Source organism: Podarcis cretensis (assembly GCF_951804945.1).
Source record: "Podarcis cretensis genome assembly, chromosome: 4".
Lineage (NCBI taxonomy): Eukaryota > Metazoa > Chordata > Lepidosauria > Squamata > Lacertidae > Podarcis > Podarcis cretensis.
In genome coordinates, this window is record NC_137173.1 from 6,901,742 (window position 1) to 6,920,650 (window position 18,909).

The window sequence follows — 18,909 nt, forward strand, 5'->3', positions numbered from 1 at the left end:
GTCGCGCTTCCCCAAAGAAAGTAATGCAAAAGGGATTAATCCGTTCCAGACTTTTAAAAACAACCCCTAAAACAGCAACTGAACATGAATTTTGCTATCTAGCGAGACCATTGATCCATAAAATGAAAGCAATAAACAATATACTGCAGTCACACCATCAATCAGTCAGTAGCTGAACTGGGTTCCACACAGTCACAAAAACAAAAACACAAAATAAATAGCAAAAACAGACAGAACTCAGCGCAACACTCAAAACGGAAGTATGGCACTCAAAACAGAGCACGTTCAGCTTCTGAAAAAAGTTCGCAAACTGGAACGTTTACTTCTGGGTTTACAGTGTGTGGGTTCCAAGCTGTTTGAGTACCAAGGCGTTTGAGAACCAAGGTACCACTGTACTGCAGATCTGTAAATATGCCTCTGCATTGTCGGCCTCAACTTGTTGTCATTTAGTAGTGACTCCATGGACCAGAGCACACCAGGCACTCCTGTCTTCCACTGCCTTTGGTCAAACTCATGCTGATAGCTTCGAGGACACTGTCCAACCATCTCGTCCTCTGTCGTCCCCTTCTCCTTCTGCCCTCCATCTTTCCCAACATCAGGGTCCTTTCCAGGGAGTCTTCTCTTCTCATGAGGTGGCCAAAGTCTTGGAGCCTCAGCTTCAGGATCTGTCCTTCCAGTGAGCACTCAGGGCTGATTTCCTTCAGAATGGATCGGTTTGATCTTCTTGCAGTCCATGGGACTCTCCAGAGTCTCCTCCAGCACCAGAATTCAAAAGTATCCATTCTTCGGCGATCAGCCTTCTTTATGGTCCAGCTCTCACTTCCATACATCACGACTGGGAAAACCATAGCTTTAACTAGACGGACCTTTGTCAGCAAGGTGATGTCTCTGCTTTTTAAGATGCTGTCCAGGTTTGTCAGCAATTGTGCGGGTTGTGGGGCTGTGGGTGCTTCTCCCCGGACCAGCAGTTGCAAAGAAGGGAGGACCAAAATCTGGCAAAAATAGTCAGCTTTTATTTCTTTGAAGAAAAGGGGGGACAAGGAAAGGAGCAAAGGGATGGGCTTTCGGGGGGTGGCATTGCTCAGGTCAGGAGGGCGTGTCTCAGCATCTCCTTTTTGGCCGGGGTGAGCCTTTGTGGGAAGAGGATGTCGAAGTACATGATGAGGTCCCCCTTGCAGGTGGGGTCGCTGGCCAGCGGCATTCCCTCTCCTGGCACCACCTTGAAGTACTTGGGGCTGAAGGTAAAAGAGAGGCCTTAGTCAGATTCAGCGGCTGGGGGGGGTGTGAAAAAAGGGGAGACACCACTGGGGATTGAACCAGGGGCTTCTGCATTCGAAGATGGTGCTTAATAATAATAATAATTTATTATTTATACCCCACACATCTGGCTGGGCTTCCCCTGCCACTCTGGGCGGCTCCCAACAGAATACCAGACTTTTAGAAGACATCTGAAGGCAGCCCTGTTTAGGGAAGCTTTTAATGTTTGATGCATTACTGTATTTTAATATTTTGTTGGAAGCCACCCAGAGTGGCTGGGGAAGCCCGGCCAGATGGGCGGGGTATATATAATAAATTATTATTAATATTATTATTATTAAAAATAGAATCAAACATTAAAAACTTCCCTAAACAGGGCTGCCTTCAGATGTCTTTTAAAAGTAAGATCGTTGTTTATTTCCTTGACAACTGGTGGGAGGGCGTTCCACAGGGCGGGCGCCACCACCGAGAAGGCCCTCTGCCTGGTTCCCTGCAACTTCGCTTTTCGCAGGGAGGGAACCGCCAGAAGGCCCTCGGCGCTGGACCTCCGTGTCCGGGCTGAATGATGGAGGTTGAGACGCTCCTTCAGGTATTCTGGGCCGAGGCCGTTTAGGGCTTTCAAGGTCAGCACCAACACTTTGAATTGTGCTTGGAAACGTACTGGGAGCCAACGTAGGGCTTTCAGGACCGGTGTTATGTGGTCACGGCGGCTGCTCCCAGTCACCAGTCTAGCTGCCGCGTCCTGGATTCCAGCTCTACAACTCTTAGTATTCCTGGGATAAGGACTGTGGGCTGCAGGCACTTACTGTACGATGTCATTGACAGGTATGTTGAGTAGCCTTTCGTCAAGGGTCCTCACATCCACGGTGCACCCGGTCAGAGCCTGCAAAGCAAAGTGCCGGAGGCCGAGGGCAGGTTATTTAATCTGTTTATTGGGTCTAAATATGGCCTTTCATCGTAAGATCTCGGGACGGTTCATAGAATACCAAGGTTAAGGTAGCCTAAATTTCAGACAGCTGAGACACGCTTAATTTCTGAATTTCAATGGGAGTCTCCTGTGTGTGTGGTTTGGGAGCTGCACGGTCAGGGGGAAAACAATGCTGTCCAGGGTTGTAAAGACTGCGGAGAGAATAATTGGGTGCACTCTTCCCACCTTGGACCAAATCTACGCTTCCAGGTGCCATAAGAAAGCTGCAGAGATAGTGCGCACCCCGGAAATGATCTCTTCCAGCTTCTGCCTTCTGGAAGAAGGTCCAGGGTTATAAAGACTAGGACTAGCCGCCTGAGAAACAGTTTCTACCCAAATGCGATTTTGGTTTTAAACGCAGTGTAAGGTAGTCTTAAGGCTGTGGGTGGCGCTGTGGGTTAAACCACAGAGCCTAGGACTTGCCAATCAGAAGGTCGGTGGTTCGAATCCCCGCGACGGGGTGAGCTCCCGTTGCTCGGTCCCTGCTCCTGCCAACCTAGCAGTTCAAAAGCACGTCAAAGTGCAAGTAGATAAATAGGTACCACTCCGGCGGGAAGGTAAACGGTGTTTCCGTGCGCTGCTCTGGTTCGCCAGAAACAGCTCAGTCATGCTGGCCACATGACCCGGAAGCTGTACGCCAGGTCCCTCGGCCAATAAAGCGAGATGAGCGCCGCAACCCCAGAGTTGGTCATGACTGGACCTAATGGTCAGGGGTCCCTTTACCTTTAAGGTAGTCTCTATGGGAGTATATTGTATTTAATTATGGGGTATCAGAGTTTTTAGGGGGCTAACCAGGCTGGGATAGCAGGCTTGTTGGTTTCTGAATGTCTGATGTAGATTTTCAATTTCGTTGTTCTGTATGGGACAATGACAATAAAGATTATTGTATTGTAGCGGAGTCACACTTTGACTCCTGCGTACAGAGACGCTTGGCTCTCGGCTTACGTCCAGCGTTTTGACGATGGCTGGCTCTGTGGAGGAGTCCTTGCTCCCTGTCCCTGCATGAGTGCTGGGCCTGCCTCTGGAAGCAGAACGGGGCTTCACAAAGAGAAGCGGCAGGAAGCCTCCTTGGAGGGGTGGCGGCGGCTACAATCCTAAGAATGAATGGGCTCTGCAGTGATACTGAGCACGCGGACGGGAGAGGATTGGCGACGTCGACAAAAGCAGGAAGGGACATGCACTTCTCCCCCCCCCCCCCCCCCGTAGCGCTTCCCTCCATGCAGGCAGGCTGCGGGAATTCAGTTCTAGCTGTGCTCTTCAAACATGGGAATGAAATTCCCCCGCGAGACATTTCGTTCTCAAGCTGCCAGGGCTCACTGGTGAGAAATAAAGGAAATCGAGGCTGGAGCCGAGGTGTCGGCCTTCAGAAGAGGCTGCCCGCTGCCCCTCTCTGCAAGTCTCTGCTCGGCCATCTTCCATTAGCTCAGGAGGGTTAGGGTTAGTCTGCTAGACTCCCCAGTAACATATAGTAAGCAGAAGGGGCATAGTAATAATAATAATAATAATAATAATAATAATAATAATAATAATTTTTTATTTATACCCCGCCCTCCCCAGCCAAGGCCAGGTTCAGGGCGGCTTACAAGCAACTATAAAATCAAGTTGAATGATTACAACTTAAAAACAAAATTAAAATACATTAAAATATTGAAACATTAAAATATTAAAATGTAGCCTCATCGCAGGAGGAGAAGGAAAAGAAAAAAGAAAGAGAGGGAGGGAATCAAATTGGCTCCAAGCCAAAGGCCAGGTGGAACAACTCTGTCTTACAGGCCCTGCGGAAAGAAATCAGATCCTGCAGGGCCCTGGTCTCATGAGGCAGAGCGTTCCACCAGGCCGGAGCCAGTGTTGAAAAGGCCCTGGCTCTGGTTGAAGCCAATCTAACTTTCTTAGGGCCCGGGACCTCTAGGGTGTTGCTGTTTATGGACCTTGAGGCTCTCCGTGGGGCATACCGGGAGAGGCGGTCCCGTAGGTACGAGGGTCCTAGTCCGTGAAGGGCTTTAAAGGTCAAAACCAGCACCTTGAACCTGACCCTGTACTCCACCGGGAGCCAGTGCAGTTTGAAAAGCACTGGGTGAATATGCTCCCATGGCAGAGACCCCGTGAGGAGCCTCACTGCAGCATTCTGCACCCGCTGGAGTTTCTGGGTCAGCTTCAAGGGCAGCCCCGCGTAGAGCGAATTACAATAGTCAAGCCTGGAGGTGACTGTCGCATGGATCACTGTGGCCAGGTCAGGGTGGGAAAGGGAAGGGACCAACTGCTTAATGCAGCGAAGGTGGAAACCTGGGGAGGAAAAGAGGGCTAGTTTGGCTCCCAGAATGCCTTCATTACCTTCCCCAGAGGGAGAGGGGCCACATAGATCAGGTTATCGTCTTCTCTTTTAAACCTGGGATGGATCTTCTCCTTGACGATGAAGATGATGTCTGCTGGGATGATGTTTGGGCCCTGGAATGAAACGCAGGAAGAAACCCAAAGGGCGTATGGGGCTCAGACCCAATGGTTGTCCCCGGCATCTGCAGGGAGGGCAGAAGATCGGACCCACTGACCCCTTTGCCCACCGCAAGGTGGGAAGCGTGCCCACACAGGGGCAAGTCCAGTCCCACCTCCCGACCCCCAAAACAACCAAGTGCTGCACTGGTTGGCTTTTGGCCTGACTTTATAAAACCCGTGGCTGCAGTCTGGAGAAAAACCGCTCATGCTACAGCTATTGAGGCTGGGGGCAGGAGCGTTGCCCCTGCCCAGAAGCAAGCCCTGTGAGAATAACCATATTTTTCGCTCCATAAGACACACCTAGTTTTTAGGGGAGGAAAACAAGAAAAAAATATTCTGAACAAATCAGTGGATGTATGAATTTTGTGGTTCATGCTATGGCCACAGACATGTGATTTGACGGTGAATTTGGGGTAGCCCAATGCAAAAATCCTGCGAATCCATGTGGATCCGTCCTTTGTAACCACGTTTTTGCGCCCCACGAAACAGTGGATAAGTGATTTTTTTGGTGCAGGCTGTAGCCATAGACATGCTATGTGATCTGATGGTGAATTTGGGGTGACCCAATGTAAAAATCCTGAGGATCCATGGGCTTTTACCTCCCCCCTCCCAGGCAGCCTCCTTTATCTCTAGCGTCCCTTATCTCCCTCCCAATCGCTTGCCGATCAGCTGTTTCCTTTCAACACTCCCTTCTTTCTTGTTTGCCTTAGTGTCTTTTCCTTAGCTGGAGCAGTTTTTTGCTCCTCCTTTTCTTCTAATTTCTCTCCTCATTGCTTTAGTCTTCCTGTCTCCTCTCCTTGCAAGTTCGCTGTCTTTACCTCCCCACTCCCAGGCAGCCTCCTTTATTGCTAGCCTCCCTTATCTCGCTCCCCGATTGGCAAACAATCAGCGGCTTTGTTTCAACACCCACTTCCCTCTTTCAAAAAAATAAAGCATGATCTGCTTTTCGCCCCTGGGCAATTCTGCTCCAGGGACCACGCATTCGCTCCATAAGAAGCACAGACATTTCCCCTTACTTTTTAGGAAGAAAAAAGTGTGTCTTGTGGAGCGAGAAATACGGTACAGTGGTGCCTCGCAAGACGAAAAGAATCCGTTCCGCGAGTCTCTTCGTCTAGCGGTTTTTTCGTCTTGCGAAGCAAGCCCATTGACGGCTTAGTGGATTAGCGCTATTAGCGGTTTAGCGGCTTTTAGCGGCTTATCGGCTTAGCAGATAAGCAGATAAGTGGCTTAGCGGCTTAGAAAAAGGGGGGGAAAGGGGGGAAAAACCCGCAGGAACTCGCAAGACATTTTCGTCTTGCGAAGCAAGCCCATAGGAAATCCGTTTTGCGAAGCACCTCCAAAACGGAAAACTCTTTCGTCTAGCGAGTTTTCCGTCTTGCGAGGCGTTCGTCTTGTGGGGCGCCACTGTACCTCTCCAGTTTTGTGGGGACTAACTTTAGCACAGGGTCGTGCGAGGTAACCCTCAAGTCGGAATCATTCTTCTCGTAACAGCAAATATTGAGATGGAATCGTGGGCAGGGGCTCCAAGATTTAAGCAGCCTCTCTCCTCCCTCGCCCCCAAGGTGGCATTACCTGGTCTCCCTCCTCTTGAAAGGTGATCCTGGTTCCTTGTTTCCACCCTGGGCGCACATCAATGGTCAAGATCTTGTCTTTGATGGTGGAAGCGTGGCCGTCGTCATTCATGACCTGAAAGGTTTAGAGAGGAATCATGGAAGTCCCTGGGTGAGTGGCTGCCGAGACCACATAACACCGGCCCTGAAAGATCTACACTGGCTCCCAGTACGTTTCCGAGCACAATTTAAAGTGTTGGTGCTGACCTTGAAAGCCCTAAACAGCCTCAAAGGAGCGTCTCCACCTCCATTATTCAGCCCAGACACTGAGGTCCAGCTCCGAGGGTCTTCTGGCAGTTCCCTCCCTGCGAGAAGTGAGGTTACAGGGAACCAGGCAGATGACCTACTCAGTGGTGGCACCCGCCCTGTGGAACACCCTCCCAGCAGATGTCAAGGAAATAAACGCCTAAGGAGTTCCTTTCCTTACCCTGCGAGAAATCTTGATTTTTTTGGTGCACCCGTAGAACAAGTCCTCCAGCGAAAGGTAGAGATCTCTCTCGATCGGAGGGTCCTTCTTTTTCACTCCCTTCCCTCGCAGCCCCCCAAATGCCATGTTGACTTCAGCCCCTTCTGCAGTGTAGAACTCTAAGCAAGAAAAAAGTCAGTGTCAGGGTGTGTGTGTAGTGATTATTATTATTTTTACACATTGCTAACTGGAAAAGTAGGAAGATGCCTGGGTGCCACCACTAAAAAGGCCCCTATAAATACGCAGAATTGTGGCAGCCTACCTTAAATGAAAGAAAGCAAAGGATGCCGGTGGCATTTGCAAGTTGCCGTCTGGCTTTTGATAACCGCACCCCCCGCCCCTCACCCCGTGGAAAGGGCTCTGATCTGGAAAATGCTCGAAAACAGGGGAGATCTGAGATGAGTGGAGTATCTTGACAAAACGCGGCGCTTGGGCCTACCAGCAAAGGGGTTGTCTCCTCCAAAGAAGTCCCGGAAAACCTTCTCGGGGTTTCCGTGGAACACATAGCCTTCTGTCCAGGGGGTGTCCACTGTAAACTCCAAGGGGATCCCTCCTTTGAGGCCTTCCTCAGCAAATTTGTCGTAAATGCCCTTCTTCAGTGCTAAGGAAGGAGACAACAGGCGGGGAGGGGAGGTGTTTTTTTAAAAAAATATTTTTATTGCTCAATTTCCACATAACAAATTATCAAACCATACAGTCACCTGCATGATCTCCCCTTCCCTCCCCCCCCCAAGGACGTCCCTCAGCTCCTCTCCCTGATTTTGCTTACACATATTTTCTCTGCATACAGTGGTGCCCCGCAAGACGAACGCCTCGCAAGACGGAAAACCCGCTAGACGAAAAGGTTTTCCGTTTTGGAGGCGCTTCGCAAAATGAATTTCCTATGGGCTTGCTTCGCAAGACGAAAATGTCTTGCGAGTTCCTGCGGGTTTTTTTTCCTCCCCCCCCCTTTTTCTAAGCCGCTAAGCCGCTTAGCCGATAAGCCGCTAAAAGCCGCTAAACCGCTAATAGTGCTAATCCGCTAAGCTGTCAATGGGCTTGCTTTGCAAGACGAAAAAACCGCTAGACGAAGAGACTCGCGGAACGGATTATTTTCGTCTTGCGAGGCACCACTGTATATCCTTACCTATCTGTCCTTTATGTTATCAACACTAAATTTGTGTATGTTTATTCAAAACCTGCCAAGGAGTCCAGTTCATTTTGTTATCCTTTTTAAATAATTTGTAAAAAGTTCCCATTCTTCCCTGAAGTCACAATTGTACTTGTCTCGCAATTTGTATGTCGATTTGGCCAGTTCTGCATATTTCATCAATTTTTCTTGCCACTGTTCTTTCGTCGGGGTTTCCTCATTCTTCCATCCTTGTGCTATCAAGACTCTTGCTGCTGTTGTAGCATACATACTTATTTTCCTTGTCCTACAATCCCTAACAAAAATGCTTCTGGTTTTTTTGCAAATGTCATTTTAAACATTTTCTTCAATTCATTATATATCATTTCCCAATTTTTTAAAATTTCTTTACATTCCCACCATATATGATAAAAAGGTCCCTTTTTTCTCTTTACATTTCCAACAAATATTAGAGCCGGTTTTATACATCTTTGCTATCTGTACTGGTGTTATATACCATCTATACATCATTTTCATATAATTTTCTTTCAGAAGGGAACGGTCTGTACATTTTAAATCTGTTTCCAACAGTTTTTCCCAGTCCTCAAATTGTATATTATGTCCTATATCTTGTGCCCATTTGATCATGACCGATTTTACCTCCTCATCTTTTGTTCCCCATTCTAGCAAGATGCTATATGCTCTCTTCAGCAACTTCACTTCTTCTTCTATGACTTCCTTTTGAAATCTTGTTGTTGTTGTTGTTTAGTCGTTTAGTCGTGTCCGACTCTTCGTGACCCCCTGGACCAGAGCACGCCAGGCACTCCTGTCTTCCACTGCCTCCCGCAGTTTGTTCAAACTCACGCTGGTAGCTTCGAGAACACTGTCCCACCATCTCGTCCTCTGTCGTCCCCTTCTCCTTGTGCCCTCCATCTTTCCCAACATCAGGGTCTTTTCCAGGGAGTCTTCTCTTCTCATGAGGTGGCCAAAGTACTGGAGCCTCAGCTTCAGGATCTGTCCTTCCAGTGAGCACTCAGGGCTGATTCCCTTAAGAATGGATAGGTTTGATCTTCTTGCAGTCCATGGGACTCTCAAGAGTCTCCTCCAGCACCATAATTCAAAAGCATCAATTCTTTGGGGATCAGCCGTCTTTATGGTCCAGCTTTCACTTCCACTTGAAATCTAGAAGTGGTGTAACTAAACCTTTTCTTATTATCTTCCTTGTACAACTCATGTAATTGTCTATAATGTAACCAACTCTGAAAATTATCTTTGGCGTGGGAGCAGACGGGAGACAAGTTGGGACACGGAAGGTGGACTGCCTCGTGGAAGGGTTGCCAGGTCCAAGCCAGTTTAGAGGTGAAGAACCCCAAGAAGGAAAAGGAGAAGGGGCCACAAAGTTTGCAGGTCAGCAGAAAACTGAGCACACAAACAGCTCAGCTGGTCACAGTCCTCCCCACAATGGTGAAATATACACTGTAGTTCTCATTTCTCAAATTTGCATCTATGCATATAAATTAGCCAATCTGTGTCTCTTCCTGCGTTGAAAGCGTGGCTCAGTTTAATAATAATAATAATATAATAATTTATTATTTATACCCCGCCCATCTGGCTGGGCCTCCCCAGCCACTCTGGGCGGCTTCCATAGAAACCCAAAATACAGTAAAATATCACACGTTAAAAACTTCCCTGAACAGGGCTGCCTTCAGATGTCTTCTGAATGTCAGGTAGTTGTTTATCGCTTTGACATCTGGTGGGAGGGCGTTACACAGGGCGGGTGCCACTACCGAGAAGGCCCTCTGCCTGGTTCCCTGTAGCTTTGCTTCTCGCAGCGAGGGAACCGCCAGAAGGCCCTCGGCGCTGGACCTTCAGAATGGTTTCGGTTTAAGAACGGATTAAGTTCATAAACCAAGGTACCACTGTCCTTGCACCTCACCCATCTGACTGGGTTTCCCCCATCCACTCTGGGCCGCTTCCAACAGAATATAAAAGGACACAACAAAACACCAGACATTAAAAAGCTTTCTGATAAAATAAACGACAGCCAAAGAAATGCATCATTAAATACTCAGGCAAGCGTCCTTGGCAGAGGGCCTTTCCAAAGAGCGCAGCACACGCAGATGAAGCGAATCCCCTCCTACTCACGATCGCTCAGGACATCGTAGGCTTCTGCAAGCTGCTTAAACTTCTCTCTGGCCCACGGCTCCTTGTTCTTATAGGGGTGGAACTTCAAGGCCAGCTTCCGATAGCTGCAAAAAACACACACAAAGAGGTTGCTGCAGTCACAGAGCCAGGGGAAGTGATCTTGTACCAACCAAGCTGGCCCACTGAGCTGAGTACTCTCTACAGTGCGAGGCATGGCCAAACTTGGCCCTCCAGATGTTTTGGGACTACAGTTCCCATCATCCTTGGCCACTGGTCCTGTTAGCTAGGGATGATGGGAGTTGTAGTCCCAAAACATCTGGAGGGCCGAGTTTGGCCATGCCTGGCACAGACAACAAGCATCTCTCCAGGGTTTCAGGTGTAGGATATTATCAGGCTTACCTAGAGATGCCTGCCTGGAGTCTCTCTCTCTCTCTGTCTCCCCTGCTCCCCAAAATATATACATTTAAAGACTCTTTCACTAAGTGATTTTAACAGGCCTGAAAGCACCGGCCAAGTGTGTAATCCTTCCATTCAACTAAAAAAAAATTAGGAATTGTTATTCACATTTTACACTGGTGTTGTCTCTGGGCAAGGAGATTGGGGAGGCATTATCCTTTGGTTTGGGTTACCAGCAATTGCTAAACACACACACACACACACACACACACACACCCTTCTGTAAGACCAACTTGGTTAATTCCAACGGGGGGTCAAATCCACACACCCATCGACTTCCATCTTTGAGTCAGATTCCTCCGCCGAAATGAATGTGCACGAGTGGCCAACCAGAGAACGTAATAATAATTGCATATTTATTTATAAATATTGTAATAATAATAATAATAATAATAATAATAATAATAATAGCAGCAGCACTGTTGCATCAGGCCAGTGGTCCACCTGATAGCTTTAGCCTCCATAAAATTACCTAATCCCCTTTTAAACGAGCCCAGAGATGCATTAAAAAGTAGCACAAAAGCAGCAGCAGCACCATCAAGCCCTAAGCATATGTGTGTACAAAAACACACAGGGCATATGGGTATCTCCAGCAAGTTGTAATGTGCTGGACTAACACCTTCTACCAGTCCACAATAGAAAGTGTCCTCTCATATCGTATCACAGTGAGGTACGTTGGATTGACAGCCGCGGAAAGAAAGTCTCTACAGAGGGTGGTGAACACAGTGCATATCATCGCTACATGACATCGCAAGGGATCAATGCCTTAGGAGAGCAAGGAAAATTCTCAGGGACGATTAACATCCTGGCCAGCACCTCTTTAATTTTCTACCCTTGGGCAGGAGATATAGAAGTATTATCAGTCGTTGTTGTTGTTTAGTTGTTTAGTCATGACCGACTCTTCGTGACCCCCTGGACCAGAGCACGCCAGGCACTCCTGTATTCCACTGCCTCCCGCGGTTTGGTCAAACTCATGCTGGTAGCTTCAAGAACACTGTCCAACCATCTCGTCCTCTGTCGTCTCCTTCTCCTTGTGCCCTCCATCATTCCCAGCAACAGGGTCTTTTCCAGGGAGTCTTCTCTTCTCATGAGGTGGCCAAAGTATTGGAGCTTCAGCTTCAGGATCTGTCCTTCCAGTGAGCACTCAGGGCTGATTACCTTCAGAATGGAGAGGTTTGATCTTCTTGCAGTCCATTGGACTCTCAAGAGTCTCCTCCAGCACCAGAATTCACTCGTACCAACAGGCTAAAAAACAGTTTCTATCCGTGGGCTGTTAGGCTGCTGAACGGAAAATAATATAGTGCAACTGACTTTTGGGGTTGGTGTGTTGTGCGACAAGCACACAGAGTGCAGTGAGATTGAGTGCTTTTGGGGGGAGGCTTGGTTGATTTCATTGTACACAGGTTGTAAGGTAAAGGTAAAGGGACCCCTGACCATTAGGTCCAGTCGCGGCCGACTCTCGGGTTGTGGCATTCATCATGCTTTATTGGCCGAGGGAGCCAGCGTACAGCTTCTGGGTCATGTGGCCAGCATGACTAAGCCACTTCTGGCGAACCAGAGCAGTGCACAGAAACACCGTTTACCTTCCAGCCGGAGCAGGACCTATTTATCTACTTGCACTTTGACGTGCTTTTGAACTGCTAGGTTGGCAGGAGCAGGGACCGAGCAACGGGAGCTCACCCCCTCACAGGGATTCGAACCGCCAACCTTCTGATCAGCAAGTCCTAGGCTCTGTGGTTTAACCCACAGCGCCACCTGCGTCCCATACACAGGTTGTACTTTGACAAAAAAGGTATTAAAGAGAGAGAGAGAGAGAGAGAGAAACCCCCAGCTGGATTTTGGGGTGGTTCCCCTGTACAGGGTACTGAGTTGAGTAGGCACAAAACGGAGGACATCCTTAATTGAGAAGATCCATTGGGAGGGGCATCAAATGTTGGCCTTTCCTGGGGCAGGCTGCTACCAATGTCCGCCCGGCTGCACCCAGATTAAAATCCCCACTTGGCCACGCAGCACCCTGGGGTGTCTTTGGGCCAGCTGTGGTCTCTCTGCCTAACAACCTCCCTCTCTCACAGGTTGTTGTGAGGATGCAATGGGTGGGGGGGGGGAGAGAAGCATGAGCGCTCCTCCGAGGAAAGGGGAGTGGAGTAGCAAGAAGTGTAAGAATCAGTGCTTTTTTCTGGGGGGGGACACCCCTAAATACCCCTAAATATTTTGTGAATCTTTGTACTTTTGTCCACTTACTGCATTTATTTTTCCCAATTTGAACTACAAAATGGTGCTTTTCTTGAGTCAGAATGACCCCTATGGTTTTTTTAAGAAATAAATCACTGGTGGTATACAAATTTAATTAATTAATTTAATTAATAATAAGAAGAAGATTATGTTATGTACTGAGTTGAATAGGATCCAAAATGCGCTATATATTCTGATCAGAAGGCCAAACTCATAGTGAACAATGTGATTACGGAAGAACTTAAAATAGAAAAAGGGACACGCCAGGGGTGCCCAATCTCCCCATTACTTTTTATTTCGGTCCTGGAGGTTTTGCTGAACATGATAAGAAAGGACCAGCTGGTTAAAGGGGTTCAGGTCGGAGCGAAACAATATAAATTGAGAGCATTTGCAGATGACTTGGTACTTACATTACAAGAGCCAGAATCTAGTACTAAAAGGGTTTTGGAATTAATTCAAGAATTTGGTCAAGTGGCAGGGTTTAAATTGAATAAGTTAAAAACTAAGGTATTAGAGAAAAACTTAACAGTGACTGAGAAAGAGAGGTTTCAGAATGAGACGGGTTTAATGGTGGTTAAGAGTGTTAAATATTTGGGGATCAATATGACAGCAAAAAATTTGAACTTATTTAAAGAGAATTACGAGAAATGTTGGAAACAAGTGAAAAAAGATTTAGAAATTTGGTCGAATTTGAAGCTCTCCTTGTCTGGTCGAATAGCAGCTATAAAGATGAATGTATTGCCTAGAATGTTGTTTTTGTTCCAAACATTGCAAATTGTGGACAAGATGGAGTGTTTCAAGGGTTGGCAGCAAGATATTTCTAAATTTATCTGGCAGGGCAAAAAGCCCAGAATAAAATTTAAAATTTTAACTGATGTAAAGGAAAGAGGGGGATTTGCCCTGCCGGATTTGAAACTTTACTATGAATCAGCAGCTTTCTGCTGGTTAAAAGACTGGCTGCTGCTTGAGAACACTGACATTTTGGATCTGGAAGGTTTTAACAATTTTTTTGGTTGGCATGCATACTTGTGGTACGACAAGGTTAAGGCTCATAAAGGTTTTAAAAACCATATTGTCAGAAAAGCATTATATAATGTCTGGATTAAATATAAAGATTTGTTGGAGAACAAAACTCCAAGGTGGCTGTCACCAATGGAGGCAAAAGCTTTGAAAAAACTTAATACGGAGTCTAAATGGCCAAAATATTGTGAAATTTTAGAACAGGAGGGAAACAAGTGGAAATTGCAGAGTTTTGAGAATCTAAAAGACAAAGTGCGAGACTGGCTTCATTATTATCAAATATTGGAGGTCTATAAGTTGGATAGGAAAATTGGCTTCCAGGTGGAAAAATCAAAACTGGAAACAGAGTTGTTAGAATCCAAAACTAAGAATCTGTCAAAAATGTATAACTTGCTGTTGAAATGGAATACGCAGGACGAAACAGTTAAATCAGCTATGATTAAGTGGGCACAAGATATTGGTCATAACATTATGTTTGCTGACTGGGAAAGGTTGTGGACCACAGGCATGAAATTCACGGCATGTAATGCCTTGAGAGAGAATATTATGAAAATGATCTATAGGTGGTACATGACCCCAGTCAAGCTTGCAAAAATTTACCACTTATCAGACAATAAATGTTGGAAATGTAAAGAAAATGAAGGTACATTTTTTCACCTCTGGTGGACATGCCCAAGGATTAAGGCTTTTTGGGAAATGATATATAATGAAATGAAAAAGATATTTAAATATACCTTCTTGAAGAAACCAGAGGCCTTTCTCCTGGGTATGGTTAGCCATGTGGTGTTAAAGAAGGACAGAACTTTTTTTTATGTACGCCACAAACAGCAGCAAGGATTCTTATTGCAAAGTATTGGAAGACACCAGATCTACCCACTCTGGAAGAATGGCAGATGAAGATGACAGACTACCTGGGACTGGCAGAGATGACGGGCAGAATCCGAAACCAGGAGAAAGAGACAGTGGAAGAAGATTGGAAGAAATTTAAAGACTATTTAAGCAAACACTATAATATCAATGAAGGCTAGAATCGACATGAGTCTTAAAATTTTGTGGTTTTCAGGGGTGTTGATTAAGGAAAAAGAACAGAATTATTAAAAATAATGGGAAATAAGGGAATGGATTTGCTGATTAGATAAATGGAATTAGAATACAGAAGGGGGAGGTGTGAGGAGGTCGAGGAAATTAGGTTTAAGAAATAAGATTTGAAATTATACATGTTTTTAGTATTGTGTTTGTGTATGTTTTTATTGTTGTTTGTGTTTTTATGTGTTAATTGGAAACTTTAATAAATATCATTTAAAAAAAAAAAAGGATCCAAAATGCAGCAGTCTGATTGGTCCACAGGAGCCACCCAATCCAACTCCGGGTGGAGGTGAATCCGCAACCTGATTGGCTTACAGCAGAATCCCAGAATTAGCTAATCACGTGGGGCCCGTTGTGTAAATAATGTACGGTATATAAAGCAGACATTTCAGGGGAACTTCGATTCCTCCTCACCACTATGAGCTGAATAAAGAGCATGAAATCCACTCTCGACTCTGAGTATATTTCAGATTACGTCACTGAAAATTAGGGCTGCCATATGTCCAGGTTTTCAAAGGCGGAATTGCTCAACAACTTTCAGCTTTTCCTAAGAAAAGCTCAACAAAACAAAACAAGCAAACAAAAGAAAAAGCTCAACAACATTTGGGGTGTACTGGTTTTTACTTTTTTAAATATGGCAACCCTACAAAATGCCCGTGTCATGCGTCAACGAGACGTCTCCATTATTGCACCTCCGGCATCTTATCAGCAAAGACCCAATAGACCCAAAACATCCGTTTTTGCTGGGGCAAAAGCAGTTTCCCATGCACAGCGCATAGCAAGTCCTGGCAATCAGTCTGTCGTCTGCATAGGGGGAAATTCTATGATGCTATGAAATGGTCCGTATAGTTAAAGCCATGGTTTTCCCAGTCGTGATGTATGGAAGTGAGAGCTGGACCATAAAGAAGGCTGATCGCCGAAGAATGGATGCTTTTGAATTCTGGTGTTGGAGGAGACTCTTGAGAGTCCCATGGACTGCAAGAAGATCAAACATCTCCATTCCTAAGGAAATCAGCCCTGAGTGCTCACTGGAAGGACAGATCCTGAAGCTGAGGCTCCAAGAAGAGAAGGCTCCCTGGAAAAGACCCGGATGTTTGGAAAGATGGAGGGCAGGAGGAGAAGGGGACGACAGAGGACGAGATGGTTGGACAGTGTTCTTGAAGCTACCAGCATGAGTTTGACCAAACTGCGGGAGGCAGTGGAAGACAGGAGTGCCTGGCGTGCTCTGGTCCAGGGGGTCATGAAGAGTTGGACACGACTAAACGACTAAACAAGGGACGCAGGTGGCGCTGTGGGTTAAAGCCTCAGCGCCTAGGACTTGCCGATCGAAAGGTCGGTGGTTCGAATCCCTGCGGCGGGGTGCGCTCCCGCTGCTCGGTCCCAGCACCTGCCAACCTAGCAGTTCGAAAGCACCTCCGGGTGCAAGTAGATAAATAGGGACCGCTTACCAGCGGGAAGGTAAACGGCGTTTCCGTGTGCGGCTCTGGCTCGCCAGAGCAGCGATGTCACGCTGGCCACGTGACCCGGAAGTGTCTCCGGACAGCGCTGGCCCCTGGCCTCTTGAGTGAGATGGGCGCACAACCCCAGAGTCTGTCAAGACTGGCCCGTACGGGCAGGGGTACCTTTACCTTTACCTTAAACGACTAAACAACAACAATGAAATGGGTACCCTGATGTCATGGTGATTGACAAGGTGCGTGGGCTGTGGTGGACAGGGGAAGGTAAGGATCCAGCCCACTGCTCTCAAGCGGACCTGTTTCCAGAGCTGGGAGGAGAGGCAAGGAGAGGGGGCTGGCAGGAATCAGGGGCCAAACATCCCCTGGAAAAGCGGTGCGCAATGTCAGGTACCCCAAACATTTTTTAAGGCAAAAACGCACTGGTAATAATAATAAGTGCATCGCGCGCATAGATAGGGGAACGTGTGCACGCAAACGCCACCGTGTGGATCCCGCATGTGCCCCGAGCACGCACACACACGTGCAGGGACCCGTGTCCCGCAACCCCTCCCGGGTCTCACGCCTTCTTGATGTCCGCATCCTTGGCGCTGCGGGTGAGATCCAGGACGGCGTAGTAATCCTGACCCATCGCGGCGCTTCCTCCCGGGCCAGGCCAGGTCCGGCCCGCCTGCTCTGCCCACTCGACCCCGCTGCCTCGCCCGTTGCTAGGGACGCCGCCCGGCCCCGCCTCCCCCGCCCGGCGCGGTGCATGGCGGGAGTCGTAGTCCTTTTGCGCAGCCGGCCGCGCGCACCCGGAGCCCCATTCTCTGCAAGCTTTCCTATTGCTGCGCCGCCGCCGCCGCATGCATTTGCTGCATGCTTGAAATTGCTGCGCCGCCGCACGCACCGACCACATGCACTTGCTTGCGTGCGTGCTTTTCCCGCACTGCTGCGTGTTTGCAATTTTGTGCAGTCGCATGCTTGCGACTGCTGCAACCGCCGCGTGCATTTGCTGGATGATCGCATTTGCTGCGCCACTGCACGCAACCGCCACATGCACTTGCTGCGTGCTTGCATTTCCCGCACTGATGCGTGCTTGCAATTTTGTGCAGTCGCATACTTGCGACTGCTGCAACCGCCGCGTGCATTTGCTGGATGATCGCATTTGCTGCGCCACTGCACGCAACCGCCACATGCACTTGCTGCGTGCTTGCATTTCCCGCACTGCTGCGTGCTTGCAATTTTGTGCAGTCGCATGCTTGCGACTGCTGCAACCGCCGCGTGCATTTGCGGGATGATCGCATTTGCTGCGCCACTGCACGCAACCGGCACATGCACTTGCTGCGTGCTTGCATTTCCCGCACTGATGCGTGCTTGCAATTTTGCGCACCGCCGCGCGCATTTGCTGCATGATTGCTATTTTGCGCGCCCGTTCATGCGTTTGCAATTGCTGCAACAAATGCATGCGGCAGTGCAGCAAATGCAAACGCATGCACCCCTTCTTCCGGCGCCGGCGCGTTTCGGGACGAGGAAGCCCCAAAGGGGAAAGGCTGAGCTGGGTGGCTTTTGGAAACCCCGGCAGGCAGCTCCGCGCTTCTCCCTCTCCCAAAAGCAGCGCTGGCAGCGGGAGCTGTGGCTTTCTGCGGAGCTTCTCTGTCCCGACGCGAAGGGAGAGCAAGACCCCAGCGCGCGGGGCAAAGGAAGGGGAGGACTATGTAACTCCTTCCCGCAGGAGACAATGCAGACCACCAACCCAGCTAGAGATCTTTAAAAGAGAAGCGCACCAATATATGGAGCGGAGAGCTACAACATCGGCCTCCACTGGCCAGGATAGCTCTGCGCTCCAAAGTTGGAGGCAACAATGCTTCTTTCTAAACACCCTGTTACTGGAAACCACAGAAGGGGAGAGTTGCTCTTGGGCTCTGGTCCCTCTTCCTGGTTTCCCATCAAAGACATCCCTTTGGTCCCTGTGAGAACAGGATGCTCAGCTGGACCAGATGGGGCATTGGCCTGATCCAGCAGGCTCTTCTTATGTTTCTTTTTGAGAGCCTCCGAAAACGTTCCAAAGGGAGGAGCAACTCCCAACTGAGGAAAGGTTTCGGGGTTTGGGACGGTTTTTAATTCAGCAAAAGCATATATACAATAATATATAAAATAAATTTCTTCCGACCATCTGCTCTTATTGAAGTTCCAGGGGAAGAGACTAAAAGCTAAATGTCATTTCACAAGTGGAATTAGGGACACGACTGCAGCAATAATGGCCAAAATGCTGGGGTTTTTTGTCTCCAAAGCTTGCTTTTCATACTTTTAAGAAGGGATTGGCAAATCTACATTGCTAGACCTTCCCAACAGCATATATTATGCAACATTTTAATGTTATTTGTATACCTAATTAAAAAAAATATAGAAGTGGAGTGGGTAGGATTTATGTTATTGCATGAGCATTTTAAGCTTGTTGCATTATATATTGCTTTGAATTTCCTGGTTTCAATTGTTTCTGTCTGTTGTATTTTATCTTGTGACGTTGCATCAGGGCGCTCTCCCACCCCCACCCCCATATGAAGTGACTAACAAATGCAATTATGAAGCATCTCAATATAGCTCCAGCTAAAAGAATCGAAGGCCTCTGCTTCAAG

The 18,909-nt window shown here is 47.8% G+C and overlaps 1 protein-coding gene across 1 annotated transcript; it reads right to left on the minus strand.

Moving 5' to 3' along the window:
• Window positions 1-993: 993 nt before the first annotated feature.
• DNAJB13 (DnaJ heat shock protein family (Hsp40) member B13) lies at window positions 994-17,153 on the minus strand. The gene is made up of 8 exons (XM_079973990.1): window positions 16,855-17,153; window positions 10,044-10,147; window positions 7,230-7,391; window positions 6,752-6,909; window positions 6,287-6,400; window positions 4,556-4,669; window positions 2,064-2,140; window positions 994-1,235 (listed from the first exon to the last, which is right to left on the minus strand). The coding sequence occupies exons 1-8, from the start codon at window positions 17,136-17,138 to the stop codon at window positions 1,082-1,084; spliced, it is 1,167 nt and encodes a 388-aa protein (XP_079830116.1). The 5' UTR covers window positions 17,139-17,153; the 3' UTR covers window positions 994-1,081.
• Between the last annotated feature and the right edge of the window lie 1,756 nt (window positions 17,154-18,909).